The following is a 25,885-nucleotide window of genomic DNA, read 5'->3' as shown; positions in this document are numbered from 1 at the left end:
AGAGCTGCACTGCCTGTGGCCTGGCTGGAGCCAGCACAGGCTGCAGCGGGAACGGAGCCACGGGCTCAGCCTGAAGCTCACACACGGACCCTCTCTCAGGTGATGTTTTATCAGGGCAGCCACTCCTCCTGCAAGGGGACTTCAGGCTCTTGATAATGAACTTCGTCTGTTTTCATCAAACTTTCCATTACTCCCTAAGTGCAGATCGAAGAATTATGGCATTATTAGGTTGGAAAGGCCTGGTCAGACCATTGAACCCAGTCATTCCCCCAGCACTGCTAAGGCCACCACTGCCCCGTGTGCCCAAGTGCCACATCCACAGCCTTTCAAATCTCTCCAGGGATGGGGACTCCACCCCTGCCCTGGGCAGCTGTGCCTGGGCTGGACAACTCTTTCCATGAAAAAATTTTCCCAAATATCCATCCTGAGCGTCCCCTGGCACAACCTGAGAATGTTTCCTGTTGTCCTGTCACTTGTTCCCTGGGAGAAGAGACCAACACCTTTTTTAAAAAATTTATTTTCCCCAGATTATAGACAGCAAGACAACATGGGGAGAGCAGGCTCCAAGCACCTCGAAATATGGCAGCAGGTGGAGGGTGATGCCCAAATCAACACTGCAGTGGGGTGATGGCCAACACACAAAGGTCACAGCACAGCTGTGACAACTCCAGGGCTGGAAAGCAGGGACAGGAAGGGAACAAAACCCTGCAGGGTTGTTCATCCTGGAGAAGAGAAGGCTCCGGGGACACCTTAAGAGCTGCTTCCCATAATCAAAGAGGCTCCAGGAGAGCTGGAGAGGGACTTTGGATGAGGGTCTGGAAGGACAGGACAAGGGGGAATGGCTTCCCACTGCCAGAGATGAAGAGAAATTCCAATGACAAATCCACAATATTGTATATTTTATTTAAATTAACAAAACTACGTGTTTTCCAGGTTGCTTAAAGCCTTCTGTAAAAACTGAACTCAACCTAAACAAAACAAAACAAAAAGGATATATTTTAATAAGACCCAGAGACTATTTCCGAGACATATGAGTAGGGCTGAGGAATGAAGAAATAAAAAACCCACACATGCACACACATGTAACATACGCCCCGTAAACAAATTGTTAGTGTTTGACACAAAATTTGGTTTGAAAGCTGCAGCTCCCGGTTTGTGGGGAGCCTTTACAAAACGCAATGCTAGAGTCTAAGCTGGGAAAAGAACCCACGGACACAGCTATGGGAACAACATAAATATCACGTAAGAACCCAAGGGAAAAGGGATGGTAAAGTTGCAAAGTCGAGTGTTCAGCTGGGAACCTTCCAGGGTTACAGGGATGTGCGTTGATTTAATTCACTCTGTAATGGAGTAACTACTGCAAGTAGGAACCCTGCTTGGACTTGCTTTGCCTCCAGGGGCAGGGGAAGCTGGGGGTCCTGGGGAGGGCAAACACAAGGAACAGAATTGCTTTAAGAAAATCCAACAGGAGCTCCAATTAATACACAGCGGGGTCTGCCCAGTGTGACACATCCTGACTGGAGGAGCCCCATGTGATGGTGCCCAGCAATCAAACCCACAGAAGGTGATCTTGTGACGCCACCCTCTCTTTTTTCATAGTGTTGAGCTTTAATAAATGCATGAGGGTAAATGAATACATTCTGGGGTTGGAATTGTTATGATACCTGGAATCGTGGTGGTACCTAGGCTGACAGGAATGAGTTTCCCCTCTCTACCTCCTCTCTAACCCTTCAGCAACACACAGCAGCAGCAGATTCTTGTCTTGTAGGGCCAGAACTGGGAGGGTGAGTTTCATGTTACCAGCAGTTAACACAGACATTTACTCCTGCCAGCTCGTGAGGCTCTCTGGATGCTCCAGGCCATGGAAGGGGTGCCCTAAGCAGCACAGACCCTTCCCCACCATTCACTTCTCTAAAGTGGCCCCAGCAGGGCTCAGCTCAAGCCTCCACCCCAGATCAGTTCTCACTCCTCTCTCTCTGCCAAAGGCCTCCCAGCACGGGGCTGAGCGAGCCCAGTGCCAGTGTCTGCTCTGGGAAAGCAAAGATCCACATTAGTGCGTGACCAGCGGATTCTTTCAAGTCTGATAATCCCTGGAAGAATCCAGCTCTGCTCCAGCCTGGCAGTGCACAGAGCGAGACTGCCCAGCTCCCAGGGATGCACTGTAACAAAAGGGGAAGGTGGAGGAAGCCACAAAAGCATGGGAAGCCAAAGGGACTGAGAACAGGGAGGAGCTGGCTGTGGGATCAGCCAGCTGGGAACTTGGGTCAACAGTGCTCTGTTCTTCTGCACCTCAGCTCAGCATCCAGCCTGGACATTCCCTGTATTCAGCAAACAGCTGTAAAACCTGCTGAGAAAGCACTCACTGCTTCTACTAAAGCCTTACTAACAGCCTGCTCCTCTCCTAGCTGTGCTTCATCCAGCGACAGTGGGTGGCTGCAGGGCTGCACCAAAGACTCAGACAAGAGTCAAGACAGCTACAGTGGTGGAATTAAATGTTTTTACAACAAGGCTCCCCCCTGCAACCAGCACCTTGCGTAAGTTGCACACAGGAGCAAACCCAGAGTACTGAGCACGTGCTCCTGCCTGAGCTCCCTGCAGCACCTTTATGCACCAGCACACCCAGCAAAATCAAACCAGCCCCACGGCAGCTCTGCCCCGGCCCCACATCCGGACGTGCGACTTTGCAACCTCAGTGCCCTTCCAGCAGGGTTTTACGTGCCCGAGTGTAACACAATATACACAGCCCTCCCCCCAGGAATAACTACACCATAGTAAAGAGTTAACAAATGTTCTGCTCGCTGTCGCTGCTCTGTGAACGCACCAGGGACGGGGTGCTCGAGGAGCGGGTGCGGCCGGAGAGGGCTCCAGCCAGAGGGACTCGTGTGTCCTCTGCTCCCCACCTCAGAGGTGCTCCCCTCCCTGCTGAGGCACCTCCGTGTCACTCCTGAGCCTCCTTCCGAGCCAGCTTGTAGACCTCTGTGGGCCCGTCCACGTGGGTGATGGTGGTGGTGAGCTGCAGCTCCTCCCCGCTGTTCACCCCCAGGTCACCTGAGAAACAAAGGTGTTCCATCAGTGCGGTCTCATGATAAAATATGGGACTGTTCAAAAGAAAAAGATCCAGTTTATTCCCTCCAGCCTTTCACCTGCCTAAGCCACAGACCTTCCTAGAAATTATTTTATTTACAGTTATTTAAGTAGAAGCACAAGAAACACATTGAGGGGCCATAGCATGTCCAGAGAAGGGAACAGACCTGGAGAAGGGGCTGGAGCACCAAGACAGGCTGAGGGAGCTGGGAAAGGGGCTCAGCCTGGAGAAAAGGAGGCTCAGGGGGAACCATCTGGCTCTGCACAACTCTCTGACAGGAGGGTCTATTTTCTCCACTCTTCATCCCTCCATCTGAGCTATACAGTTCCATCTGGGCAATGCTAAAAGGCACAAAAGCCATCCCGAAGGCTCCAGCCAGCCTTGGCTGAAAGTCAACCCTGTCTAACCCAGCCATTAATTCAAACGCCTGCTTGGAAACCCAAACCATCATTTGCAAAACTTTTCAAGGCGCTGAGTGTGCACTTGGGCCAAAGAAAAGGCATAGAAGGCATCCCCTCCTTGGTACCTCTTTGTCCCCATGAGGTCACTTAGGGACATTTACCATTGGACTGGTCTTCACCGTAGTTCTTGTGGGATGGGGCATACAGGAACATGAGGGCAAACACGTAGAGGTTCCACATCCCGTAGATGCCGGTGAAGAAGGCGCTGTTCACCTGTATCGTGATGTCCCCCCACTTCCAATGGCCTTCTGTCACCTGTCCAGAGACAACAGACAGGCCATCAGGAAGAGAAAATTCCGTAAAGACACAGCCTTGGAGTGAATCAGTGAGAACAGCATCAATTCAACAGGATGGAGGAAATGGAGCGTAATGGGTTCAGTGAGGCACAAGTCAGGCTGGGATTCTCCTCTTCAGACTCAGTGTGCAGGGAAAAAATGCTCCTGACAAAATCATTCCCTCAGGACTTCTTCAGCTCTGATGTCTCATTTACTGTGACCAAACCGCTGTGCTCTGCGATCCCCCTGCCACAGGCATGTGCTCAGCACAGATTGGCACACAAAGGGCACTACCTGGGGACACCACTGACATCCCAGAACATCCCACTGCCAAAAATAGACCTTTTATAGTGGGAAAACCAGCATGAATAATGAGGGAATTGATGTGCAGAGCACGGCTGGCTGAGGAGGGGCCAGGCTGACAGCACCAACCTGCCACACGCTGAGGGCTGTCAATATCCATGAAAATATCATCAATATTAATATTCCTTGAAGATACACAGACTGCTCAGACTGCAATGTTGCTTTCTGTTAAAGAACAACATAAAGGCCAAGAAGAAAACTAAAGTAGCTTAAAAAGAGAGCCATGGAGATTCTCCATGGCTGGAGCCCCTCTGGAGCCAGGCTGGGAGAGCTGGGGGGGCTCACCTGGAGAGGAGAAGCTCCAGGGAGAGCTCAGAGCCCCTGGCAGGGCCTGAAGGGGCTCCAGGAGAGCTGGAGAGGGACTGGGGACAAGGGATGGAGGGACAGGACACAGGGAATGGATCCCATTGCCAGAGGGCAGGGATGGATGGGATATTGGGCAGGAATTGTTCCCTGGGAGGGTGATGAGGGGCTGGGATGGGATTCCCAGATTTGCTGTGGCTGCCCCTGGATCTCTGCAGTGTCTAAGGCCAGGTTGGATGGTACTTGGAACAGCCTGGGATAGTGGAAAATGTCCCTGCCCATAAGATGGGCTTTAAGGTCCCTTCCAGACCAAGCCAGTCTGTGACTCCATGATTCAAGCAGTGATAAAAGCTCATTCCTACAGAGGTGACATCGGAGCTCAGGACAAACAGGTCCAGCAGGGCTGCAGAGTCAGCCCAGGGAAAGTTGGATGCTGTAATGTCTGTGTGGGCACACAAAGCCACCCGAGTGTTTCAGTGTGAACAGAACATTTTCCTCTCGCTGAGTGCTCAGAAATGGCCAAAGCCTGTTGGCTGATTTCTGCACAGCACAGCCCCAACACTCCCTGGGAACTAAGGGCCTTTGTGCCAGCTCCAGCCTCACCAACTGCATGGCAGAGCTTCAAAGAAATGAAAACAACTTCTTCAAAAGCAACTTGTTATCAAACGTGCTCAGAACAGGCCAGTCCTGTCTGACCAGCCATGAGCCGGCGCCGGGAGCGGCTGAGAGCAGTGGCTGATGCTGTCCCGGGAAGCCCAGAGCCATCCCTCACCTGGCTCACAATGAAGAAGATGACGGTCATAGCTGCACAGGCCAGGGTGATGAGCATCAGGAACTTGAACCTAAAAATCAGCCCCTGTTTAGAGAGAAATGTCACTGGTCACATTAACAGAATCCACAAAACCCATTTTTGGTTTTAGGATAGACAAGACAGGAGGATAAAAAATAAAAAAAAAATAAAAAAAAAATAAAACAAGGGTCCAACCCACGAAACCCCAAAGCAAAACAACCTCCACCCACTCCTGTGCCGTGCTCAGCACAGCCCATATCCTCCGCTCCCCACACATCTGCGCTCCTGCCGGAAGCTCTACGCAGGGTGGGCACGTCTGGACAGCGCTGCCTTTCCATGACATTTGCTGGGTGACTGATTGAGCAGTGGTTAATTGAGTGAGCTGGGCTGCAGGGGGGCACGGCCCGACAGCTCACGGCTCTTGTAAAACAAACACTTGGCCAGTCGGTGTCTCAGCGTGGGCTTGGGGTCTCACCACACTCATCCTCACCCCCAGGCTGGCTGGGAAGGAGCTGCAGCGATTCCAATGTCTGGAAAACCTGGCTGGCTGTCACAGAATGGAGATTCCGAGACCAGCTCCTTGGCTGGCAATCCCACTGCCCACCACCCCTGCTTTCACTGGTTTTATATTTTTTTTACTTACAAATTCTTTTGGTTTTGGGTGAGCGCGTGGGTTTTTTTAACCTGGTTCTGGAATTTAGGTGGAAATGTCAGTGTCTGCGTAATTACCCTGTCACACCACGACAACAAAGGACTATTAATTTAACTCTTCCACACCAGATCCGTGCTCCCCACATGTTTGGATGTGGAGTGTGGCAGCAGCAGCAGCTCTCTGCACCACTGTGCCTCCTGCTAGAGGAAAAAACACTCAGTATCTGCTTCAAATTCTTTCAAGTGCAATTCTCTAATTTTTTTATGTGCATTCTTGATGGGTGATAACGACTTGTTTAAAGAAGAAGTGACCATAATTTAACAGAATGACTTTGGGGATAAATATTTGCTCCCCTGTAGAAGCAGGTTAAGCACTGAGAGTGACCTCCTCAGGTTTGACAGCAGGCAAATCAGGTTTGGCAGTAAAACATACAAAATCATGGGCTAAAAATGGGGATAATGGGGAGAATGGGTTGTGCTTTGACCCTCCTGCAACTTCGTAAGGAAATGACAACTCCAAAAATCCAAATTTATACCATGAAAAAACAGATGGTCTTAGCAAGACCTCCCATTAAAATCAAAAATTAGTATTAGAAGAGAAGAAATGGAAGTATGAGGAGATTATGGATAAAGGGGGTCTCAGAACAGACTCTGACGTCCAAAAGGTCTTTTAAAAACAAGGAATCTGTGTCCCAAGGACAACCCTCACCTCATAGTGAAGGCGGCGAGCCTTGCTCATGGCAGGGAGGCTCGACTGCTTCCCACTGATGTTTCTGAACACTTGGAAGACCATGAAACACAGGAAGAGAAAATAGAGGCACAGGCAGATCCCTGCAACTATAATAAAGGCCATCTGTGCAGAGGAAGTTAAGGGAAAATGGTACAAACTAACGAGAAATCCTAGAAAACATTATCCAGGTGATTCCCATATTCATTTCCCCAGTGATCTCCTCCAGTGCCCAAGCCACCCGCCGTCCCCCAAAAGCAGGAGGGACCCAGGGACCTGGCAGGAGGGAGCACCTCCCTCTCCCACAAACCAGACGAAGGATACAGCCAGCTCCGTGCCCACCTCGGTGGTCCAGATGCTGTAGAAGGGGTTCTTGAGCTGCACTCCCCTGCAGAGAGGAGAGAAAACACCAATCACAGGGCCCCTTGTCCATTCTGCAGCCTGGGAATCATACAGTCAGGGAATATCCTGAGCTGGAAGGACCCACAAGGATCATTGATCCAACTCCTGTCCTGCACAGACACCCCAACAATCCCACCCTGCGGCTGAGAGCGTTGTCCCAGTGCTCCTGGAGCTCTGGCAGCCTTGGGGCCGTGCCCATTCCCTGGGGATCTGTTCAGTGCCCCTCTCTGGGGGAAGAATCTTTTTCCCAGGGTTCTGCAGGAAGCCAGCTGTGCTGCTTTCCCATGTGGGTGAGGAGAAGAGGTGAGGTGGGAAGTGTTTTCATGGCCAGCACACTTCAGAGCACCCACGGGAGCCTCTCCTGGTGCTGGGAGATGCCAGGCATGGGGTTGAACTGCTGGTCCCTGCTGCAGGAGGTGACCATGGGCCTGTCCCTGGGGAGTGCAGCTGCACCCACCTCTCACACATGTCAAAGATGAAGAGGCAGAAGGAGCCCACGGCGATGGGTCCAACCTGCTTCCAGTACCCTGAGAGACGATTCCGCTCGTTCTGGTCCTGAGCACGAGGTGGGGAGGAGGAGAAAAAGGAAAAGCAATGAGCCTGAAATCCCCTCAGCTGGTGCGAGTCCCCACAGCATCATTTCCAGCCACTAGCAAGGGAGCTGCCAGGTTTTCCTGGAAGCAGGGCTGGAAACCACCTTCCCAGGGGTGCAGTACCCACCATCATGTGCTCCCCGCAGAAGATGATCCAAAAGGAGAGCAGCATGGCATAGAAGATGCCCTGTCGAATGTCTCCGAAGAGCAGCATCCAAGTCCAGTCAAATCCGATGGAAAACCACTCCACGGGGATGTTGATGAACGTCATGGAAATCCCCAGAGCGAAGATGACCCTGGAGAGGCACAAACACCATCTCTGTCCAGTGTGCAGGGAAGGACAGAGCCCCAAAAGCCAAAGCTGTGCGTGGAGAGGAACAGAAGGAAATCCAGCACTGTTTGAGAAGTGCCACCTCCTGCCACCAAACCCCCTAGGACTGAGCTCCTCAGAGCAGCTCCTTTTTCTCCAGGAAAGAAAAGAGAAGCTGTGGAGGTCTCCAGCTCTCAGTGTGCCTGGGTGGAGGGAGAGGATGGAGAAGAGACAATTCCTATCTCCCAACCATGGGCTCTGCCTGGGAGCAATGACCAGCTCACCTGGGCCACACAGGCCCCTACTCACTTCTCCAGCAGGACGGGAGCACGGGTCATTAGCGTGATCCTCCTCCAGTACCACACCATGATGATCAGAATGCTGGGCGTCAGGAAGGTCTTCATGGCAAACCACACCTTGGTGAAGCCTCCGTTTTGATGGATGCCCTGAGGAAAACCAGGGTGCAGGGTTTAACATCATCATTCTCCTCATGGAGTGTCAGGAGAGGCCCACATGTGGAAGTGCATCCCAATGATGGACAGAGAACGAGTGCCCACTGAGCCCCCAGGCCACCTGGGCAGGTCCCAGAAGGTCTGAGAACAAATGCCAGCAGACACAGCTTCCATGGCAAGAGAGAGAGAGGGAATTCTGACACAGCATGGAAAAAAGCTGGTGGAATTACTCTCAGACAAGTAACGAGATCCTCAAGGAGCCAAGTCACCCCTGGTGGGAAAAACATGGGCTCATCAACGTGTTTCTCCAGCCACGTGTCCTCCCACCGCTGTCTGCAGCCACCGTGGCCGTGGTGGGACAGCCTCCAGCTGGGAAAAGCATCCCTGCTCACCAAGCCTTGAGGGTGGGCAGAGCAAGGATCACTGAACAGGCAGACCGTGGTGGGAAGCAAAGGACACAGGGAGCTTGGAGGGCTCCTCAGAAGGGCAGGCAGGGAGGAAGACAGTCCCCAAGGAGGCAGAGGAGCTGCAGCAGCCCGGGCACAGATCCCAGGTGGCAGAGGAAGGACAGGGCACTCACCACAAGGCGGATGTCCTTGATCTCCCCGATGCCCACGTTGATGCCCTTCCTGTCGTTGACGGGCAGGCGGATGTTGATGAGGTAGTACTTGTGTGCCACGCTGCCGATCTCCATGAAGGGCAGGAAGTCGCAGTCGTAGTGACGGCCCTCGGACTCCACGGTCTGCAGAAAGGGCAGGGAGCACAACCTCAGCCCACAGAGCTCTGGGAGCACCCAGAGCCTGTCTGCAAATTCCAGCCTGTGTGAGACTGTGGCTGAGGGACCCTTCTCATGGTTTTGATTGTTTAGGATCACTGGGTAAGTAAGGTTTGACCTCAAACAGGTTCACATTTCAGGCTTTAATGAGAACCTTCCAAGATGAACCCTTTAGAGCTCCCTGACAGGAGGTGGGAGCCAGGTAGGGACTGGCCTTTTCTTCCCAATAAAAACTGACAGGATGAGAGAATATGGTCTCAGATTGTGCCAGGGGAGGTTTAGGTTGGATATTGGGGAAATTTTTTTCATGGAAAGGGCGATTCTGTGTTTCTGTTTTTTGGAAGAGGACAACTCCCACTCATCCCCACCACCAGTGTCACTGAAATTCCTTACTTTTGGAGAGCCAAAGGTGCACTTCAGCTTCCTGATCTCTATGGCATGTGCTATTTCCTCCCAGTCATCAAACATGTTGTCACGATAGGCCAGCGACACATCCAGGGTGATCTCTGCATTTTCCTCTGTAACAGCAAAGAGACAGGAGGCTCAGAAGGTTCCCAGAGTAATTAAAAAACATGACACAAAGTTCCTTTATGAAGACAATTAATGAACTGAAGTTGAGCTACACCGGCCTAGCTGGAAAAAAAACCTCAGAACCAACCACACACAACAGCATTGATGTTTTCTATGTGCCTTGTTTAACTTCAGCTGTCCTACAGAAGGTTTTTGGAGCTCTCCCTTCCTCACCTACAGAACATTTTAGAGGCCTCCCCTGCTCCTCCACACCTGCCCTGACTTGTTCCTGCCTCTGCAGATGCCCCAACTCACACCCCAGTGACACACACAGAGCTCGTGGCCTGGCAAGGTCACACACACCCATGTGGGACCAGCAGCTTGTCCCCTCCTGGACTTGTGCACGGTGACAGTCTGGGACACAAGGACACTGCCAGGGAGGGAATGAGGCTGGATCAGGCTGATTCAGGCTGGAACACGCTCACTGAGGAGCCATAACTGAGTGAGTTCATGCACTGGAGCTGCAGCTGAGGCTGCCAAGGAGCAACAACACATCAACACAGTTAAAAACCTGAGGCAAGTCTGTACCAGCTCCACCAGCTGGAAAATCCTCCTGTTTACCAGGCACAGATCCCAGGGAAGGCTCTGAATGAGGAACATGCTCCAAAACGAGCATGTGCATGTTACAGCCCAGCCTCCTTTTGTAGGGCACCAAACTCTGAAAGCCACAGCTGCTGGAAAAGCTCCAGAACCCTCCACTGTGGAGAAGTGTGAGGAGATGGCTCTAGAACCATCCACCATGAAGTGTTGGGGGATGGCTCCAGGACCATCCACTGTGGAGAAGTTTGGGAGATGGATCCAGAACCATCCACCTTGGAGAAGTGTTGGGAGATGGCTCCAGACCCATCTTTTCAGCTATATTTTTGTTGGGAATACGTGGTGCCACACTCATCCCACCGGATGGGAAGGGGCGTGGATGGGATCTGTGGTTTGCAGTCCTATTTTTACATCCGTTGGAGGTGGCTGGGTTGTGCATCTGATGTGGACACTTCAGGATTTTTCTGAGCATTTTTTGGTGCCCGTGATCTGTAACATCCAGATCCGTGTCCAGTCCCTTTCCAGAGCTGCCAGGAGTTGGGTTTCCATGAAACACGAATTTGCCATCTCAGATCCGCTGTTTAGGAGACCAGCAAAACAGATAAATGGGAACATAAGGTTGAACTTGGCTCGGCTAAAAAGAACCATGAACTCCATTTCAGAAGCCATAAAACCAACTGGAATGCTCGGGATAAAATCCAAGAAAAACAGCTTTCAGTATTTCATCTTTACAGTCCAAATGTTGCTGCTGCCATCGAGTATGAAAACCAGAAGGCAGAAGATGAACTGCTGCGTGCCTTTCCAGGCCAATGGATTAGAGGCTCCCTCTGGAATTCCATCAGTCTCTCCTCTGGGGTGACACCTCCCCTTGGAAATGAGTTTTGTGCAAAGACCCTTCAGGGCTGTCAACATAAAATGTAGATATATCCATATATCAATATATTTCAGCTCAGCAGACTGATGGCAGAGCTATGTTAGTGGTTGGACTCCATCTTAAAGGTCTTTTCCAACCTAAATGATTCCATGATAATCCTGTGCCAGCCTTCCATCAGCAACTCCCATTGTCCCTGAGGAACAAATGAGGACAGTGACAGAGAACCAAATCTTAAGAAGATTCCTGCCTTATTCACATTAATCAGATGGCAAATAGACAATTTTCTGGGGAGGGGAGGGCACCCTTTCCTTTCCCTGCACAGCATGATACAGCTTTAAACTGAGAGGGAGCAGGATCAGGTTGGAGCTCAGGGATAAATCTTTCCCTGGGAGGGTGGGCAGGCCCTGGCACAGGGTGCCCAGAGAGGCTGTGGCTGCCCCTGGGTCCCTGGAAGTGTCCCAGGGCCAGGTTGGATGGATTTGGGGATAGTGGAAGGTGTCCCTGCCATGGCAGGAGTGGCACTGGATGGCTTTGAGGTCCTTCCAACCCAAATTAGGACAAGACACACTCCCGGAGGTTTCCAGTCCTGAGCTCTGTGATCCCCCAGTGAGGGACTCCCTGCTCATGCTCCAAGCACCACCAGTGTCATTTTTTTCCACTGGCATTTTACTGCCCAGGAGCTTTTCCATGAATCACTTTATAGGACAATGCTTGCCCAGGATATCTTCACTCATATTACAATGGCCTAAAAATAGTGGAGTTGTTTCAGGAGGGGGCTCTGTGCCAGCTGCACACTAACACAGCTGGCTGGGGAAAAGCCTATGGCAGGCAAACAGAGATGCTGGAATTATTTCCATTACATTTCCATGCTTCACCAGCTCCCTAAAATTACAAAACCTACCAAAAAGCCCAAGGCTGGATGAATTAGAATAGGAGGTTGCAGCCCTCTCATTGCACACAGTTGCTTTCCAGCTGCAAAAGAAACTCCATCTCCTTCTTCTGGCCCCCTCCTTTTTCAGTTCTGGGAAGAGGTTTTAATAATTGAGTGCACAATGCATCAAGAAAGGAAAGGGACAGCACAGAAATAGCCTCTTCCTCAGAGGAACAGTCTGATTCTCTCCCATCTTTCTGGGAAGGATGAAACATCTGCATTCTGAAAAATCTGTATTTCAAAACCACTGGAAGTGCAGAGAGAGTTCCCAAGGTAAAAGTGATTAGGGCTGGTTGTTCCTCTTAAAGATGAAATCCCACAGGGTATTCCAGGAGGCTCAGCCCCTGCCAGGCTCTCTCAGGGCACTTCACCAGGGCTGCCCTTCCCCTTTGTCCAAGCAAAACTCTTTCTGGCTGGATGAGGAGAGCTGACAGGTCCTGGATGAGGAGAGATGACCCAGGCCATGGATGAGGAGAGCTGACCCAGGCCATGGATGAGGAGAGCTGACACAGATTCTGGATGGGGAGAGCTGACACAGGACTGACTCCAGCTCTCTGTGGATGAGGAGTCAGCCATGAGTCACCAGCATTTCCCAAGAGGCCAGCTGCCCCTGCCCCAGGAGGGTTTTGGCACCCAACACCCTGAAAAAAATAAATGCAGGTTTATTCTGTGCCTTGGCCTTGTTCAGGAATTGCAGGGGAAGAGGACAACCAAGGGCCTTTGAGGAAAAACAGCAGGAGATAGTTTGATGTGGCTCAGCAACATCCCTGGTAAAGGCCAAGGGGAGCTGGCAGAGCCCAGGACCCTGCACAGCACCTTCAGACCCTGCAGTGGAATTACAGCAGCCAGGAGAGCAGGATGTGCCCCAGGCAGCAGCCTCTTCAGCAGGATAAATCCTGTGCAGTCCCCAGCACTGCAGCTTTCCTGGATGATCTGAGGCAGCTCCAAGACAGTTTTTAGGACAATGACCAGAGGCTTCAGCAGCTGTGGTGCCTTCCAGGAGCGCCCTGGTTTGGCACCAGCCCCTGCTGGCATCAGCCACAGCTGGAGGAGGCCTGGAGGGCTCAGAGCCCCAGGGAGAAGAAACTTGAATTGTTGCTTTGAAAGAAGAACTGAAGTTATTTCACATCCTTATCACTGTCCCTTTAGAGGAGCTGGTCCCAATCCCCTGACCAATGAGGCCCTTTCATTAAACAGTAGGGGACAGACATAAATGCAATTAATTCAGCTTAACAAATCTGCTGTTTGTTTCCTGAAGAGCTGTTCAACACAATCCAGCAAGCAAGAAACATGTTACCAATTCCTGAGATTCTACACTTTATTTACATCTGCCTTCAGCTTGGCACAAGGTGTTGGAAAATCCCCAAACCTCCTTTTTATTACCCGGGGGGTGGCCCAAGATGAGCTTTTTTGCTCTGAGATCTCAAAAAAAAAAAAAACAAAAAAAAAAAAAAAACAAAAAAAAAAAACAAAAAAAAAACCACAAACAAAAAAAAAACCTCCCACCTTTGCAGGAGTCAGTCACTGAAGGGCACAAAGCTGAAGCAAGGGCTCAGAAATGCTGCCAGAAGCTGGTTTAGCATTCCAGCACCTGCTCCTGACTCCAGCACGGTGGTTCAACTTGAAAATCCTTGGAATAAAGAGCTGTTTCCCTAATGCAATCATCTATCCAAGTGGAAGGAGGTGAGGCCCTAATAAAGGCACAAAGCTGCTCTCTCTGTATTTCAGAGATAATTACAGGGATAAGAATACAGGTGAAAGCTTTCTACAATCTCATTTTTAGCTTATCTTAAGGATAATGCATTAAATCATCTCGGCTCCATCTCTGCAAGTGCGCAAGGAGCAGCCTGGGCTAGTGGAAGGTGTCCCTGCCCATGGCAAGGGGTGGAACTGGAGCTCTGAGCTCCTTCCCAACCCAAACCAGTGCAGGATCCTGGGATAAATATCTGGAGGAACACTCTACATTGAGCAGGAAAGGGGTCAAGGACACAAAGCTGGCTAAAAAAGCTCCTAACCTTGACTAACTCCCTGAACTGATCCCACCCCACGGATCCCTGAGCATGGAGCCAGCCCAACAGCCAGGCTGGAGCCAGAGCAGGAGCTCCACTCAGCCCAGCTCAACCAGTCTGGAAAGAAAATTGTTTATTCATTGTAGTTTAGAGTTAGAGAGGGATTTTCCCCAAACACTTTAAAACATGCAAATATATGGACAACTTCCCTTCCAGGGAGGGTCAGAGCAGTCCTGCCCTTGCTGCTCTCAACATAATTTTGCAGGTTTTATTGCAGGATTATTTTTGAGTTTGGGGGGAGTTGTGTGTTTTGTTGGAAGGAGGGGAGGGTGTTATATATTTATTTAGTTATTTATTTAAATTATTATTTAGTTATTTATTTAAATACTAAAGAGGGGGGGAAAAACTGAAGGAGGGGAAATTAAAGTTAGATATTGGGAAGTATTCCTGTCTGTGAGGGAGGTGAGGCCCTGGCTCAGGGTGCCCAGAGCAGCTGTGGCTGCCCCTGGATCCCTGGAAGTGTCCAAGGCCAGACTGGAGCAGCCTGGGACAGTGGAAGGTGTCCCTGCCATAGCAGTGGTGGCACAGGATGGGCTTTGAGGTCCCTCCCAACCCAAACCATTCCAGGATCATCAATTCCCAGATTCAGGAAGTGCTCCAGCACCACCTCCCCAACACAACTGACGGCACAAAGTCAAAACCCCTTTAGGGGAGGCAACGAGAGCCAGGCAGCCCCTCCCTCCCTCTGCCAGTCACTTACTGAGGTCGTTGTCCATCTTGAAGGCAATGTCCAGCTGCATGATGAAGAGCATGAACTGGAACCAGGGGCTCATCTCCTTGCTGGGCAGCGGGATGTGCACGGCGAACACGATGTCGTTGGCCTCGATCTGCCGGCTCACGGCCTCGTCAAAGTCCTTCAGCTTCTTGCAGTGGTTGGGTCCCCAGGGCATCAGCCACTTGGTTTTGTGGTGGTTCTTCCTCACGTCAATGCACTTCACTGACATGTAGGGGACAGCTGTCGTGGGGCTGGGAGCTGGGGAGGCAAGAGGAGCACACTTGGAGCATCTGCAGACATCTGGTGCAGCGGTTTCCCCACCAAAACTCGCAGCTCCCCGCTCGGCTCTTTGAAGGCAATTTGAAACAAATGCACCCAGTGCTGCTCCTTCACAGCTCTTTGATCTCACAATCAAGTAATTAAGTTTATTACATCCACAGATGTATTACTGACTTTGTAGTGGGATCAAATTAGGATTAATTGAAGAGTTGGGATGTGCTGGTTCAGCCTCGGATACCTCGGTCACACAAAATCATCCTGATTTACTGAAACCTTTCCCTTTCCCTGTGCTCACTCAAGCAAATCCACACAGAAAGCATGTGCCCAGGGAAACCTGGATGGATAAACTAATCCCAAACCTCGTGGTGCTGCAGGGCAGGATTTACCAAGGGGATTTACACCATGCAAGGCCACACATCTCCTTGGGCAGGAAGATGTTCCTCCAGGGCAGTGAGTGACATGGGAAACGAGACTCTGCAGGTGATTTTCACCTTGTCAACATCCTCATTCTGATCATCCAGGACTTCCCTTACAGACCACAGCCTGCCCAAAAACTCCAGCAGCAATAACACCACCCTCCAAAACTCCCAATATTCCAACACAGGAAAACAACCCCAGAGTGAGTTTCACCCTCCTGCTGCCCCCAGCCCCGCAACTGCTACACCCAGATGATTCAGCCTTGGCTCCTTTGTAATTTGGGCACAGCAGGATGATCCCAGCAGCTCGGGAGCTGTTTGGGATGGCAGCCAGGAGCCCTGTGGAGCACCTTGCCCAGGGAGCCACCCCAGCACAGGGTGACATCCACACAGCTTCCCATGGGTGACTCAATGCCAGGCGAGAGGAAGTTACTCAAAAGCCAAATGTTTATAAACTGCATTTTTTCCATTTTTTCACAGCACTGAGTTTCTTCCAGCTCCAAAGGCTCAGGGATGCTGGGATGAGGGTGGGCTCTGGGGGACTGGCATGAGCAGGTGGGCAGTGCTGGGTTAATTGTTGGACTCGCTGACCTTGGAGGGCTTTTCCCACTGAAAGGATCCCATAACTCCCAGATCAGCCCAGCTCTCTGGGATGCTGCATCCCAAACCCTGGCTGCACTCAGGAATCACACAACACTCAGTAATTAAAGCAATCCCAAAACCAAACTAGTTCTTGATATCAGAATCAGGACATATCCTGAATTGTTGCGTGCCCAGCACCTCCTGGGGAAAGCACCTTTCCCAATATCCACCCCAAATACTGCATCAAGAAACAGCAAAGTAGAATAAAACAAAGCATTCAACAAACAAACACAAGTGAAGCTGCCAGTCCAGGCTTACAGAACACTCATGACATGCCCAAAGTGCACAAAACACTGCAATAAATGTTGACTCCTCCACCATGCCTCGATGCAGAGCCCAGTAAGCACAGCTAAAACTGCAGCTGGAAGGGAATATCAGGAATATTGCTGTGAAATAAGCCAGGCATTTCAGATGAGCTCTCTGAGCTCTTTAACTCTGACACATTCTGGGTGATTTCGAAGGCATTTCTGAATTAAGAGACAGCGTTCCCTCTACAGAGAAACCGAACGTTTCTTGCTTTGATGCAACTCATTATAGCCATAAATACATGTTTTCATCACTGCCTGATTATGATTTTAAACACTTGGCACGCTCCCTGCAGCCTCCCCTCTTGCCAAAGTTACAGCTTTGAGGAGCATGAGACAATTACTATACATATTCCTCGTCGGGAATCGCGCACCAAACAAACGTCGGCACTTGGCTTCCATTACTGATTTGGCTCCTGGCCCATTAAATCCAAGTGAGCGTTGAACCAAGTGGAAAAAAAAAAAAAAAAAAAAAAAAAAAAAAAAAAAAAAGGTTTTTTGGAGCTGCAGCCAAGTCAGCCAACAGCATTACAAAGTGCTATGCAAAACAAAGCTCTCACCGAGGGATTTGGGCTGTGCTGTGGTGCCAAGGGCTGCTCCCAGCCCTGCTGCCCTCAGCCCCTCTGCCCCAGCCCGGGGGATGCAACAACTCCACAGATCCCAGGATCTCTGTCAGATAAACAATAATTGAACAGCTCTGGGTGTACAACACAGTGGGGTCAGCCTCGTGCTCCAGGCTGCCGTGAGAACTGCAGGAATGCAGGTAACACTTGGATAAGAGGGGAGCAGAGCTAACAGTGGAGGGTTGGGCAGGAGCCAGTGGAGTGCGGCTCTCCGGGAGCCAGAGCAGACAGGAGTCCCCAGGAGGGAGTTCTGGCCCCAGGGGTTTGGACACCAGCAATGCCAAGGGCCAAAAGCCACAGGCAGGAGGTGCTGGAGCTGCCAGCACTGCCACAGGATCACAGAGAAAGAGACTTTAAAGTTTGTCTTATTCCAAACCCTTTCCATGGCAGGGACACCTCTCACTGTCCCAGGCTGCTCCAACCTGGCCTTGGGCACTCCCAGGGATCCAGGGGCAGCCCCAGCTGCTTTGGGAATTCTATTCCACAGCCTCCCCACCCTCCCAGGGAATAATTCCTGCCCAATATCTAATCTAAATTTCTGTCTCTGCATCTCCTCCAGCTGGGCCTCCAAAGGCACCCAGCTCACTGCAGAAATCCCAAATTACAGGGGCTGGGCAGACCCTGCTGCTCCAGCAAACACTTGGAGAGCTGGACACCTTCACCACTGTGGCCACCACTGTCCAGGGAGGGCTTTCCCAGGACTGCCAGGGCCACCTCAGCCGTGTCTCACTGACTGACACAACTCCTGCACAGAATTTACAGAATTTCATCCTTTCTGTTCAGCCAGGAGGTCAGGGCAGGGTGCTCAGGGCCTGATCTCACCAGGACAGCAGAAAACAAGGTCCAAGGGGCTTCCCTCAGGAGCCAGTCTTCAAAGAAGAAAAAAAATCCACACTGCTTCTCTGGTTTTAGACTTAAATCTTTAGGTTAAAAAAAAATTTAGACAAGTGAGCTCATTTTTTTTTGCATTTTGGGGGGGATATTACGCACACCTAGGTTTGGGTAAGAGCCCCCCATCACTCAGTATTTTAATTTCAATAAATTAGGCAGCTCTTCAGTGTGATAAGACTTCAAACACCTCCTTCCTCCTGCACTCAATTTGCAGGATTTCCATCCCCTCTCAGCTGCCCACCTTGGGAATCATCACATCGAGCACCTTCTCATCATCCCAGCACCTCCAGCAGTGCCATTAACCACCGACCCTTGCTCCAGCACCATAAACAAGCCCTTTGGAAACTCTCAATTGCATTGTGTCCACATTGATTAAAGGCTGAATCCCCCTGACCTCGGGGGGATTTAACTTCTCCCGGCAGCGGGAGCATTCTGCTTTTCTACTCAATTACCCCCTTCGGAGCCAGCCAGCACTTCCCAGCGAGCACACACAAAAGGCTTCTGCTTCATTACCCTAAGCGACTGCAGGGTAGGAATAAACAAGCTAATTTATCATGGATGGACCCAGCTTTTCCAACTGGAACAGCCAGAACCTGGATAACGCCATAGATACACCTCAGGATTATAAATATGTATTTATTGCAGCGTGAATTTGTCTTTTCTGCCTCCCTCCCTCTCTCTCTCTCCAGTTTAATAAATTTGAGTGACACCGAGGCTTTTAATTAGTCTTTCTCTGAGAGTTCTTTTTTGGAACATTGCAGCAGCTTTTATATGCAGAATAATTATGTATTTAAATAACCCTACTGCTTACTGGAACCCCACTCCCCTTGTGAATGGTTTTTCTTTCTTATATTTGACTTTATCCAGACCAAAATCCTATAAAGCCCCAGGGCACCAATTCCACCCTGATTTACAGTGGGAGTTTCCAGATATCCCCTTGCAGCTGAACACCCATATTTCTGTTGTTTCCAAGATATTTTTTTTCAGTACTACAGGTTTCTCTGTATTTTTTATTATTTTTTTCATAAAAATGAACCTGTCCCAACCATCAAACCCAACTTTGCTGGATCAGAACAGAAATTTTGTGGCTGTTCCTGGATCCCCAGAACAGGGATGGGCTTGGAGCAGCCTGGGACAGTGGAAGGTGTCCCTGCCATGGCAGGGCTGGAGTAAAATGGGATTTAAAGTCCTTCCCAACCCAAACCATCCTGGCATCCTGTGACTCCACAATCCAGTCACTTATTGCTGGGCACTCTCACGTCCCTGGTGTTGTGTTTTTCCTCAAGGTTTGTTCTCCAGTGTTACTCTTGCAGCTTTGCTCCCAGCAAAGCCTCTTCAGAGCAGCACAAACTGGAGGTTTTTCCCAATAAACCACAATAAATCAGTTCCCAGAGCCCTTAGAAGTGAGGGAACAGGGGATTCCCAGCTCTCTGATAAGCAGCCAAAGGGCTCCTGGGGAACAGAGATAAGGAATTATTCCCTCAGCCCCAGGCAAGTCACGAAGCAGGGAAATCTTATGAGGCACAACTTGCTGGGAGAACTGAATGAATGATCTCCAGAATTCACATCCATATTCAACAGCAGCAACGAGAATTCAAATGAGGTGAGCATGAGCAGAGCTCCCTAGATGCAGGAATGGATATTTAAAAATATTTTATTTAAAAGAAGAAAAAAGAAAAAGAAAGAAAAAAAAGCAAAGATTGATTTACTAATTGCCTGATCTTCTTCCAAGTCTTTTTTTGCAGTGGGATGAGATGCATTTCCTGCAACGCCCAGCCAAGGTATGAAATCCCTGCAAACAGAGAAGGAGCAGGAAGAGCTGTTGTTATCCAGCAGCTTTTCTCCTGAGCCTGACACTCCCCCAGATAAGATCCCCTGGAAACTGCCCGTGCTCAGATATGTGAGGAATTTCATCTCCATGTCAATGGGCCGGTCCAGGCCACCTTGAGCCCTTCAAAGGCTTTCCCAGGCTAGCAGCGAGTTATAGCCCGACTTCAAAGGCGCTGAATGTTATTTACCAAGGAAAAGGCTTCCTGTGGAGGGGATTTTCCCCTCCCAAAGGGCGGGGAGGCAGCAGGAGCCCCGCTTGGGAAGTGCTCAGGTCACTTTAAATCAACAGAGCCGGGCAGCAGCAGCAGCAGGAGGACTGAACCTGTGCAGGTTTGAGTTTGGAAGTGATGGCAGCTGTGAAAAGAGGAAAAAAATCCAGGATTTCCGAGGATTCTCAGCTCCTGCCTGGGAACTCTCCATTCCTGGCACTTTTGCCCATTCAGCTACAGTTACAGCTCTTCAAAAGAAGAATGGAGCAGACCTAAACTAAACAGACATGACCTTTGGTGTCTGCTTTCTCCTGGGCTCCCAGCGCCTGTGCCAAGGCTGCAGCACTGCAGGAATGTGTCTATACACAGGATCCATTGGCATTCACGGCCACGGAGCAGCGACCAGCTCCTGGAGAGGCCCTGGATGAAAGGAAGTCAGGCACACAAAAATGTTCTTTGTCCCCAGCCTGAAACACTCTTTCCTATCCATACCTTGGGAATCCGAGCGCTTTCCCTCGTCAAAGGATCAGCTCAGCCTGAGGAAGGTAATGAAATCCCAGGAAAGAAAGTGAAATCCTGGAAACTGGGGGCTCAGGAGCCAAATCAGACATTTAGATAATGAGCTGGGATTGTGGAGAGCTGCTCAGCCATGGCCACACATGACTCATTATCTCTCCGGGCCAGACACACAAGGAAGTTTGAGCTCCTCCAGTCACAACAATTCTGTTTTTTCCAGCCTAAGCCAGGGAAGGGAGCAGTGAACCTGCACCTCCTTAAATCCATCCCCTCAGCCCGGAGGACTCATGTGCTAAATAAATCCCTCCACTTTTCCAATCAGTTAAATTTGTAAAGTGGATGGGTGGGCACTGGGCTTCCAGCGTTTCCCTGGCTCTGGACCTGCCTGGAGCACAGAGTTCTCCTGAATTCCCTGGGCTTGTTTGGACCAAGGATCTGTGATTTGGGATAAGGCATCCTTGGAATTACAAAGGTTTGAGTTGGAAAGAGACCTTTAAAGTACCTCACATAAAATAAGTCATTGAAAAATCCCTTTTAAAAACTTTTCGAAGCTGAGATGTTGCTGCACAGAGATCTGGGTTTGTTTTATTTTTCCTTTTTAAAATACTTATATATATAAAAATTCCAGGATGAAAAGGCAACCAGAAAGGGATACCAACAAGCTTCCCACAAAGTTAATTTGTAATCAAAAGCTTCATTTTCAAAACAACCAAGAGGCATCAAACCCACATAAATCCAGGCAGATTCTGCACACACAAGTCCCACCCCAGCAGCTGTCGGGAGGACACCAGCGTGTCCCGGCTCAGCTGTGGTCACCTCCACTGGAACATCCCAGTCAGAATTCCCAGCAACAGGCACAGCCAGGTGGATGCTGCAGCTGCTCCAGCTGTGGGAATCATGGGACTGTTTAGCTTGGAAAAGTCGTTTTAGGCCAGAGAATTGAACTGTTCCCAGCACTATCCCGTGTCCCCAAGTGCCACATCCACAGGGATTTTAAATCCCTCCAGGGATGGGGACTCAGCACTGCCCTGGACAGCCCTTTCCAAGATGGAATATTCAAAATATTCAACCTAAACCTCCCCTGGCCCAGCCTGAGGCCTTTCCCTCTCCTCCTGTCCCTGTTCCCTGGGAGCAGATCCCAAATCCCCCCTGGCTGTCCCCTCCTGGCAGGGACTTGTGCAGAGCCACAAGGTCCCCCCTGAGCCTCCTTTTCTCCAGGCTGAGCCCCTTCCCAGCTCCCTCAGCCCCTCCTGGGGCTCCAGACCCTTCCCCAGCTCCCTCAGCCCCTCCTGGGGCTCCAGACCCTTCCCCAGCTCCCTCAGCCCCTCCTGGGGCTCCAGACCCTTCCCCAGTTCCCTCAGCCCCTCCTGGGGCTCCAGACCCTTCCCCAGCTCCCTCAGCCTCTCCTGGGGCTCCAGACCCTTCCCCAGCTCCATTCCCTGCCCTGGACACTCTCCAGCCCCTCTGGGTCTCCCTTGTCCTGAGGGATCAACACTGCCCCAGGCCTGGAGGTGCAAGGTTTGTCCTCCCAGCCAGCACAAGCCTGGTGCCATCCCAGGACAGCCACTGGATCCAGGGGAGGCAGAGCAGGGAATGCTGGTGTGGCTGTAAATCATCATCAGCCTCATTCCTCACAAATGATAACAGAAACCATTCCTGATCCCGTTCTCCTGTAATCCACACGTGCCATCATTTACAGCGGGGTGGTGGAGACAAGGCTGCATTAGGATTAATTTGGTGGATCTTGTTTTATCTCCCACTGCTGCATCCCAAGTGAACACATCACACAGAGCCCAGAAGCGTGACCTTTAAACAAGATGTTTTCCACAAAGGGAGCAGACACCAGGGATTCTGTGGGGTTTCGAGCAGTGACAGCCCCACTTTTTAGAGCCAGCAGTTCATTACCATAGCACAGCAAAGAAACAGCCCAATAAAATTATCTTTTGGGGTGTTTGAGCTTTGCAAAGCTCCCTCCAGGCATGGAGACTCCACCACTGCCCTGGAGAGCCTGCAGCAGGGCTGGACAACCTTTTCCACAAAGAAATTTTCCCCAATATCCCATCTAAAACTCCCCTGGCACAACTTGAGGCTGTTTCCCTTCACCCAGTCCCTTGTTCCCTGGGAGCAGAGCCTGACCCCACCTGGCTGGATACTCCTGTCAGGGAATTGTTGTCACAGGAATTTCTCCCATCTCTGTGCATCTCAACAGACAGCCCTGAGCATATCCCACCTGAGAGCTGATAAGGTTCCTGCTGCTAAATAAAAGATCTGTTGGAAATGTGGAAGTTGCACTAAAACCCTGACATCACACACCGAGTGCCCAAAGCCGAGCCGGGAACCAGCGGAGGCAGAAACCCCCTGGTGTGAGGAAAATCAGCTTTGTGGTGGTTGTATCAGGTACCAACGTGCTGCATTTGGGTATTTCGGACTGGCACGAGGGATCTGTTAAAATAGAGCACTTAGTCATTGTTTTGAAACATGACCTAAGTGCCTGAGAGGGGAAAGGCTGGCTCGGCTGTGCAGCCCTGTCCCACTCGTGTACGTATTTTGGGTTGTCTAGACCTGGGCACACCAAAATAACCGGATTTTGGTGTCTGTTGGGTGTGCTGGAGCAAACCAGAGTGGGGCCACTGTGGCAGGGCCACCTCTGCTGCCACCCCACCTGGTGTCACCCCTGGGAGCTCTCCCAGCCTGGCTCTGATCCCTTCAGAACCCACAGCTCACCTTGCAGTCTCCCTGTAGGAAACACCACACGCTTGGGAATCACTGAAAGGCTCAGTCCCAAGCCCCTGGATCAGAGTTTGCAAAGATACAGAGAGCCCAAAACAAGGCAGGTTCCTGGGAAGAGCCTCTCACCCTGCCAGATGTTGGGGACCACACCTAAGTTACATATGGAAGTTTGTGTTTCACAAGCACCAAACATCCCTGGATTTCCAGCTCCCAGGAGGGCTGGCTCAGGGAGGAGCCTCTAAACTCCTTAAATGCATCAGAAGGGGGAAATGCTGCAGAGGAAAAAAACTGTTTGGATGGTTGGTTAGAGCAGTTTGATCTGAGGGAAGATCAAAGTGGGGGTTTCCAGGAATTAAAAGAACTTTTAGGGCAGCAGCTCCTAGGATTTGATCACATTTGCTCCAGCAGGATGGAGTAGCTGAGCCTGGGCAGGAATTCCAGCAGGATGGAGGGGCTGAGCCTGGGCAGGAATTCCAGCAGGATGGAATGGCTGAGCCTGGGCAGGAATTCCAGCAGGATGGAGGGGCTGAGCCTGGGCAGGAATTCCAGCAGGATGGAGTAGCTGAGCCTGGGCAGGAATTCCAGCAGGATGGAGTGGCTGAGCCTGGGCAGGAATTCCAGCAGGATGGAATGGCTGAGCCTGGGCAGGAATTCCAGCAGGATGGAATGGCTGAGCCTGGGCAGGAATTCCAGCAGGATGGAATGGCTGAGCCTGGGCAGGAATTCCAGCAGGATGGAGGGACTGAGCCTGGGCAGGAATTCCAGCAGGATGGAATGGCTGAGCCTGGGCAGGAATTCCAGCAGGATGGAGGGACTGAGCTTGTCCAGGGCACTGAACTCAGCCCCAAATCCCTGTCCCTGCTGGCCCCAGCCCATCCAGCCTTGTCCTGCAGTTTTCCAGCCCCACCTGAGAGACCCATCCAGGATGGGAAGGCCCGAGGTGGACCAGCAGCAGCCAATAAAGCAGGGCATAAACCAGCTGGAAAACTGAACTAATGTAATTTAATTTCTTTAATCTCTGAATCCCTTCAAAAACTGAGCAGAAACATTTGTCTTTTCCCTGTAAAGACAACCATGAACATCTGTGTGTCACATCTGTCCCCAGATGCCAGAACAAACACGGCTTCCTGAGCCACTTCAGCCTTTGGAACGAGCTAAATTTCAACTTAGCAGCAAGAAACTGCTAGAAAAAAGCCTTTTAAGATGAAATCTGGTTTCTCTGCACGGCACAGGCCAAGATATTTTATCTCAGGAATCAGTAGCGGGTTCAGTAACCTGCTCTTGAACCAGCTCTTAAAGAGAAGAAAAAGAAGGAAAGAAGCTAATCCTGATAAACTTTGTGTGGTTTCAGGCCTGAAAATGAGTGAGAAACATATTGATGGGCCAGCAACTCCCTTGAGATGGAGGTGAAGGAGTAAGAAGAGAATGAGGGAAACTGAAGTTTTCCAAAATTATGTTTAGGGGAGTTTTATTGTTGTTAGAGGCTGATAATTCCAGGCCACGAAGGCAAAGCACCGATGGGCACCAGGAGCACAGAGAAGTGCTCAGAACTATTCCCTCAATTCCTCTCAAAGAGAGAACAACCCGACTTTATTCTCCCAACAAAGTTTGAGTGAATTTGCCCCCGATTTTTGCTGAAAACCCCCCAGAGTCCCGCAGGGCTCCTGCCCGGGAGGAAGGGCTGGACAGTCCTGGACAGAACAACAACATTCTCAGCCTGGAAATGGCCAAAGCAGCCACATCCATGTGCCCATCATTCCAAGGAGCCGGCGCAGAACTCAACTGCTTTCTAGTAAAAAAAAAAAAAAAAAAAAAAAAAAAAAAAAAAAAAAAAAAAAAAAAAAACACCCCAGGACTGCCCCAAACTCGCTCTCTCTCCTCCATCTTCCTCCTCCCACCACTCATTCCCTTTTTCTTTTCTCTTTTTTTTTTTTTTTTCCCCTAGTTTTTTTTATTAATATTTTTTTGTTCTCATTCTGGCAAGGAGGGAGGCTTCCTCCCGCGGCCGATTCGAGGTGCAGCGCCAAGAAGGGAGGAAAAAAAAAAATCCTTTTTTTTTTTTTTTAAATAAATTATTATTATTTCCCAAGCCAAGTTTGAAAGGCGAGGCTCCCTGCGCGTTCCGTCGCCATACTGAACCTTCCCCACTTCCCTCTTTCTTTAAGTCCAGCCTGAAACCAGGCCAAAAAAAAAAAAAAAAAAAAAAGGGAAAACAACACAACAAAAAACTTTTTTTTTCCCTCCTTGGCAGCACAAAGAAGGGCTCGGAGCCGGGATCGCTGGATACAAAAGCGGATAATGAGATCATGGGAGCGAGTCAGCGATACTGTAACCAGCACTAAAGCAGCGGGGACAGGAGGAGGAAGAGGAGGAGGAGGAGGAAGGCAGCCCCAGCACTCACCGATGAGCCCTCCCACCAGGAAGGCGATGACTTGGAACACGAGCAGGATGCCCCCGACGATGCAGAGCTTGCGGGTGCTCATGTTCTCGATGATGGCCCCGGCCATGCTGGCGGGGCGGTGCGGGCCGGCCGGGGCTCTGCGGGAGGACGGACAGACGGA

General features: G+C 50.6%; 1 protein-coding gene across 1 annotated transcript; it reads right to left on the bottom strand.

Moving 5' to 3' along the window:
- Positions 1 to 559: 559 nt before the first annotated feature.
- On the bottom strand, positions 560 to 25,885 carry WLS (Wnt ligand secretion mediator). Its single transcript, XM_083867760.1, has 12 exons — positions 25,726 to 25,885; positions 14,869 to 15,141; positions 9,581 to 9,705; positions 8,993 to 9,154; positions 8,270 to 8,406; positions 7,778 to 7,946; positions 7,515 to 7,612; positions 6,980 to 7,043; positions 6,638 to 6,781; positions 5,260 to 5,343; positions 3,648 to 3,801; positions 560 to 3,048 (listed from the first exon to the last, which is right to left on the bottom strand). Exons 1-12 carry the CDS (start codon positions 25,829 to 25,831, stop codon positions 2,939 to 2,941), a joined length of 1,626 nt encoding a protein of 541 aa, XP_083723886.1. The 5' UTR covers positions 25,832 to 25,885; the 3' UTR covers positions 560 to 2,938.

The sequence above is a fragment of the Zosterops lateralis genome (genome assembly GCF_965231275.1).
Source record: "Zosterops lateralis genome assembly, chromosome: 9".
In the NCBI taxonomy this organism is placed as follows: Eukaryota; Metazoa; Chordata; class Aves; order Passeriformes; family Zosteropidae; genus Zosterops; species Zosterops lateralis.
Note: the sequence above shows the minus strand (reverse complement) of the source record. Positions and strands in the feature narration are given on the sequence as shown.